The sequence below is a fragment of the Cryptotermes secundus genome, unplaced genomic scaffold, assembly GCF_002891405.2.
Source record: "Cryptotermes secundus unplaced genomic scaffold, Csec_1.0 scaffold724, whole genome shotgun sequence".
NCBI lineage: Eukaryota > Metazoa > Arthropoda > Insecta > Blattodea > Kalotermitidae > Cryptotermes > Cryptotermes secundus.
Window position 1 is genome coordinate 366,757 of NW_019727403.1, and position 6,379 is coordinate 373,135.

The 6,379-nt window shown below is 37.4% G+C and overlaps 1 protein-coding gene across 3 annotated transcripts in view; it reads right to left on the reverse strand.

Moving 5' to 3' along the window:
- Positions 1–4,481, reverse strand: part of LOC111864734 (pyridine nucleotide-disulfide oxidoreductase domain-containing protein 2) — a 37,458-nt gene extending 32,977 nt beyond the window's left edge. Inside the window, exons 1-2 of one of the 3 annotated variants that reach the window (XM_023852221.2) lie at positions 4,131–4,480; positions 2,004–2,191 (exon numbers count right to left, since the gene is read on the reverse strand). In XM_023852221.2, coding sequence (XP_023707989.1) covers positions 2,004–2,191; positions 4,131–4,272 — 330 coding nt within the window. In that variant the 5' untranslated portion in view covers positions 4,273–4,480. Of the gene's footprint in view, positions 1–1,524; positions 1,695–2,003; positions 2,192–4,130 lie in introns of those variants that run through there. The other 2 variants (XM_023852223.2, XM_023852222.2) reach the window with 2 other exon arrangements.
- Between the last annotated feature and the right edge of the window lie 1,898 nt (positions 4,482–6,379).

Below are 6,379 nucleotides of genomic sequence, written 5' to 3' on the forward strand. Positions count from 1 at the left end.
CATTTGTTCACAAGAAATACGGAGGTTCATAATATTGGTACCAGACAAAATGTTAACCTATTTCCCCCGAGTACTTCTCTTACTAAAGTTCAAAAGGGTCCATATTATTCTGGTATAAAAATCTACAATCATCTGCCTAAAGAGCTGAAACAATTATCTAATAACCAGAAATCCTTTGAACGTTCCCTAAAAAGATTTTTACATGCTAACTCTTTTTATGCATTAAATGAGTATTTTAATTACAAAGGCACATAAATTTGAATGCTTAACGCCACATTTTAATATAGTTGGTAAGGGAGATGTGAGGAGTTGTATTGTGGTTACTTGTGACTTATGTTTGTTTAATCTTTTTGCCTTGTATTGTTGTATGTGCTGGATAATTAATGTGGGTGATCTTCGCGGTGTGACTTTCTGTATGTGTTTGATGACTAATTCCACATCCTGGGTTTGTTCCCTGTATGGATGTTTATGGAAAGTGGAGGATATGTATGTATGTATATGACGAGTCCTGTATCAATGTATTTTGATTTATGGGAAAATTGTATTAATTTTAAGTTTTTATAGTAATGCACTTTTTAAATTATGTTTAGTTACAATTGTAATAAGCTCTTGTTTTGTTTTTTTATATTTCCTATGTTAGTTAACTGGTGTGTGTTATTTTAGTTGTGTGACTTATGCAATCTATTACATGTATACATCTATAATCAAATGGATTATTTCCACATCCTAGGATTTTTGCCTGTATGGATATATGGAAAATAAAGGAAAGGAATGAATGAATGAATTAGGTGTATATACTGTTCCTAAAATTGAGGCACTTAGTATGTTGCATGTGAACACATTGTTATTGTAAATTTTAAAAACTTTAAAATTTCTAGAAGTTTATAAAATTGCTGATTTAGCTGTGTTGCACCTGGTTATCAGCTGTGGGTGTTTTATTTATTTATTTTTTTTTTTTTTTGCTGAGGTATGGATATCACCTTCTTGCTGGGTTGGTCTGTTCTGTGTGTGAACATAAGCTGAGCAACAGAATGGGCACATTAGAGCAAACAGGAACAGCGTGAAACAGTCAAATGCCAGCATTCCAGGTACAGAATCTGTCCAAACAGGACCACTAATGCTGGCACTCAAGGACACTGACATCATCATCAACACACAGCCCCGCTGTGAAACACTCAGAGCCCGTCATGTTGTATGAGAACAACCAGGTCCACACTGTCCAAGACACTGCTCTATGCATTGGAATGTGCCAAACTGTCTTTCATACAGCCTGAACTCCTCACTATGCAACTTCCATGCGTTCAGCTCTCTCAGAACACTCATGGATTTTCTGCTTGGATCAGATGAAAGTGTCAAGGCTATGGTGAGACAGTGGTTCCAGTAGCAGCGTAGGGAGCCCTCTGTGAAGGGAACACATTGGCTGGTCCACCAATGGGATATCTGCTTCAACATCCATGTGGCTATTTTTAACGGCCTTTAGTCCTGCACCCAGAACAATCTCCAGACAGATTTCATTTTAATTACCCTCATGTTTCATAGTGCTTCATTCAAATATCAGTCTGATGACTGGATATCCCAACTGAGATCTCATTCATCCAGGCAAATGATGGGACAGTGCCTTAAAATAGGTTTCCGCCCATATTCTTTCTTCATTTACAGTCATCCTACTCTTCAATGCTCTGCAACCAGTGTAACTGAAAACACGTTTTAAATAACATAACAATCAGTCAATTAAAGAAACTTCTTCCAGACTTAAAGAAGGTAATTTCATAGAGTTTAAGTGTGAAGGAGTGCAAGTCAGGCACTGATAAACTATGCTTAATTTGGTTTTAGATTATAGTTCTTAGGTACAGCTATTCTACATCTGGATCATGGTACAAATTATGATGCATATCAATCTAGTAGCGGTAAATGGAAACTTATAGAAGGCATGCTCTCAGCGAGAAGAACCTTTAAAATGTAACCCTGATAGAAAGAGACATAAACATGTGATGTATGCATACCTTTAGTTCCAGATCAGAGTAGATATGTGGTCGTAAGAGACTTAGCACATAAGAAGCTCGTGAGAACTTGAAACCTGGTACGATCTCCTCAGTTACAGCAGCACCTCCCACTATGTGTCTCTTTTCTAATACACAGGTCTGAATTCCTGACTTCTGCAGGTAGGCTGCTGCAACCAGTCCATTGTGACCTGCATGACAGACCCACACATTTCTTGTTAAGTTATTGGTCTCTTTAGTTTTAGCACATTATGATTTTAGGGAAGTGATATGCTGCATGTTCTTTTGCTGAAGATTGCTATTATGTATAGTCATGAGATTACCCAATCCAGGATGATTTCATGGACCTGAGTTCTTGAAAAGCTGATAGTTACTCAGCTAATCAAGAAACTCCATGCCTTTTATGAAGCCCAAATGTTGATCACCATGATCATAAGAACTCTATCCTGAGCCAGATGAATCCAGTCCCAGTTCTTATATACTCATATTTCTTGAAGATATTTTTATATTATCATATATATATATATATTGTATATACACCAAGGTCCCCCAAATGCTATATTTCCTTCAGGTTTTGAGATAAAACTGTATTTGTATTTCTTAGCTCTCTCATGTTCCATCCTTCTCATCTTCCTGGATTTGATCACCTTAATAATACTTGGTAAAAAGTACAATTAAGTGTTATTAGAATATATTTATTTTTATACATATAACAGATTATTTTAATATGCAAACTATTATTTAAAAGCATTGTTGTAGCAAAAGCTCTTCTATCCTGAAGCTGGATGCAGCACATTCCTCCAAAATATTTGTACATACTTGCCAACTACTCAGCATCACATCCAAGAAGACCACAATAAAAACCTCAAATTTCACAACCTAACAGAAGGTCCATTATTTTCACAGCCATATCTATTGAACTATATATGTATAGCCTCGCATCCCTAAAGACAATAATCAAGATTTCTGATTTGGTGGCCAAGTGAAATGAAAATATACGTACATATCCGTTAGCTCATAAGCTTACAGAAAATACATCAACACATAACATCCCTTTTACCGATAACATGTTAACTAGACTAACAGGTAACTTACTAACGTTCTACTAAGAGCTTCAACAAACTTGAATCATTTTCATCCCCTTCCTAGGGAATGGAAAAGATAAAACAAGTTAGAAAATACATGCATAGTGCAATTCAGGCGCATTTCTCTTTTGTTCAATTATCACGAAAAATGTAAGACCAATAGAAAGTGCATTAAGGGTAAAATATGTTTAATTTTACTTTACAATTTTCCTTTGAAATGTTTTTGCTCTGATAAATGTTTAACGAGTTACGCTTGAGATGTCCACAAAAAGAAATATTAGCTTCTTATATAAAGTTACTATTGCACGTATTTTCGGATTTGATAATAATTGGAATTTGTTGGTAAATTCTAGTAAACTATTCCGACATCAAATTTCATTCGCAATATCTATTTTCTAGTCGTTATTTTGGCACGTAGGCAGACAGATGTGGTGAATATAATAGTCGCATTTTGCAAATTTTCTTTGCAAAAGTGCAAGAAAATAAAAAGTTGCCCAATTCAAATCAGAGAAAATAATAAAAATCACAGCTATGTAACAGTAAAATACAAAATATCAGCTGTAGTTTCAAATCCAGGAGCACGAATCTGTTTTCATCTATAGGATTTCCCACCTAAGTTTCGTTTATAACCGATGGTTTCGTTACACACCCGTAGCATAAAAAATTTGAATATGTAGGAATACAGGAAGTTAAAAAATCCTTGAATGCTTAAATCTGTCGTGAAGTGCTGGTGCTTTCGACAATTCAAATGGCCTGAGAAGCTTAAAAAGTACAGGGCCTTGGTTCCTGCCACCATAACAGAAAATCCTAAGTGAGAGTCTTACTCTTAACTGGGCAAGGCATTAATTAATTTGACAACTACTGTTGCATCATCGGAAGCCGCACACTGGCCGCAAATTCTACTTTTTAAGCCCTACGTTACACCGACCATTCCGTGTCACTGCGCATTGAGCAATTTTCTTACGAGTGACAGTATCTAAAGCCATGCATGGTAATTTATAAAGCACCAAAATACTCAGCTGCAGGTTTACATGTACATTCATACCTCCGCCTATAATTACAGCATCGTATGTACTGCTGGGTTCTGACGTTCGTGTATGTATGGAATAGTATTTCATATGAAAACTCTTCAGAAACTGTTGTATCCTCGACACTGTCATAATGGTCATAATGTTGTATGGATTCATATTATTACACTACACACTACAATAATAACATTAATAGTATATTTGTAAACAATATAATTCCTTTTCTTCAAATGAATTGTTGCACTATTTATTTCTTAATTGAAAAAAAAATCACGGGATAAACTAATATGACGTATACTTTAACGTTCAAGGAGCGTTCAAGGAGCTATAGTGATAAGAGAAATCTGAATATTATACAAAACAGTTCTAAATTGTAGCACCAAAGATAATACGAACCAACTGAAATCCAGCAATTCTGTGACAACTGGGCAGTGGCCGGCAGACGCCTTCCACCATCAACGAAAGACAGCGTGTATGTTTCATTTGATTAGTTACCTTCAGAGCTCAGACCGAGATGTACACATATTTCATACATAAATGTTTAACTCTTACAAACGTTTAAGCAGTATTATAAAAACACTAATGTCAGTGATTATGCGTTATTATTAAATTGATGAAACGCTTCCGCTGTGTTTAAACTCCCAAATTTTGCTCCGAGGCACCAGCTTCCTTCTATCTGTCATTTGCTGGTTATGGTTGGATGGGGGTGAATTACTCGCATTTTACAACCTTTTCATTGTTGCAGATTATACATGTAGCGTCGAACGACAGAATGGCAAATTAATAGGAGAGGATGTGAAAAGGAACCGTTCGTGGCCTAATCGAAGTACTATCCCGGCGTTTGCCTGGAGGGATCCAGGAAAATCACAAAAAATCTCCGTTGGAACAGTTGGTGCCCTGGCCGATATTCGAATCGACCCGAATACAGATCTATAATTTTACCGCTATATTAACCTGTTCAGTTGCCGTCATTGGTTATTCAGTTTGATTTACACCATTACATTATTATTTAATGTTTAGGCAGTTTGCTATTATTCCCAATGCAATTTTATGGACTTTTTTAATGTTCTGTGAACTAAGAAATGTTCAATTCTTGTTCAGAAAGGAGCTACCGAATCCGCTGTTCTTAATGATTTCCGTTACGAAAATGACTGAATATTTATTTCATACAGTCCGCAATTATTTCATTTCACCTCCTTTAAAAATCAACATTCATCACTTAGGCAGTTGAAAAGACGCGTTAAATCAACCAAGATCCAATAAATATAATCTACTACGCGTTTCCGCATCATACGCCTTTCATCTGCCATACTTATGGCTGTCTAAAGTATAGAATTTAAAATCGTCTATTCGTGTACTGATGTAGGTAGCTTTGATCCTTTTCCTTGTACGAATGTCAATATGTTGGTAATCTACAAAGTTGTGGAGTAGACGAAATCGAAATTTAAATTTGCTCTACCTCCCATCCGCTGCTTAAAGTTTCTCAATTGTGCAACTACGGGCACATTACGTTTTGTTTAGAGTTTAATAACATTACTAATTACATTTTCTTGCCAGTATTGTGAATGTGTGTTTCTTAGTGTTACAGTTTCTGTAGTTTGAAAATGTAGTACATATTTTAGTTCATTTCTTCCGGTAAGGTCCGCTTTGCCGTCCAAAGAATAATGGGAGGAAATATTTTATACAGCGTTTCAGCACTGTACTGTCCTAGCGGCGCAAGGGGGGGAATGGAGGTATCCCTCCCGCTGCTGCCGCCGCTGTAATGCCGTGGTACAGGGGGGGCGTGGAGTCAGCCCGCCTCTGTCCCCACTGTAACTCCGCATGTAGGGGCCGTGGAGGTATCCTTCCTCGCCTCCACTAGTTATGTCGTAAACTGGTACTCCTGGTAACGTCGCGCCGTCGGGGGTGTGCAGGTACCCCTCCTTGCCTCCACTGGTTATGCTGTAAGGCGTTAACGCAACCATCCTAGCTTACCCTTAGCTAGGATTCTCCTATATCGGAGTTTCCTTCTGTCATACAAGCTGCCACCATGTATTTTCTGTTCTTTCAATTGTTGGTACTACTCCCTGGCATATAGTCTTAGCTCCTTCTTGACCACTCCGCATATGGTTTACAGGTAGCCACATAATCCCTTAATATTACACTTTATCTTCGGATCTTGGGAGGGCGTTACTATCAAGGCTCCCTTACTCTGCCTGTGTGGCAGGAGCCTATCCCTGTCTATTCTTATCTTCGTCTTCGGCTGCCACTGCTGCCTGTGTCAGTT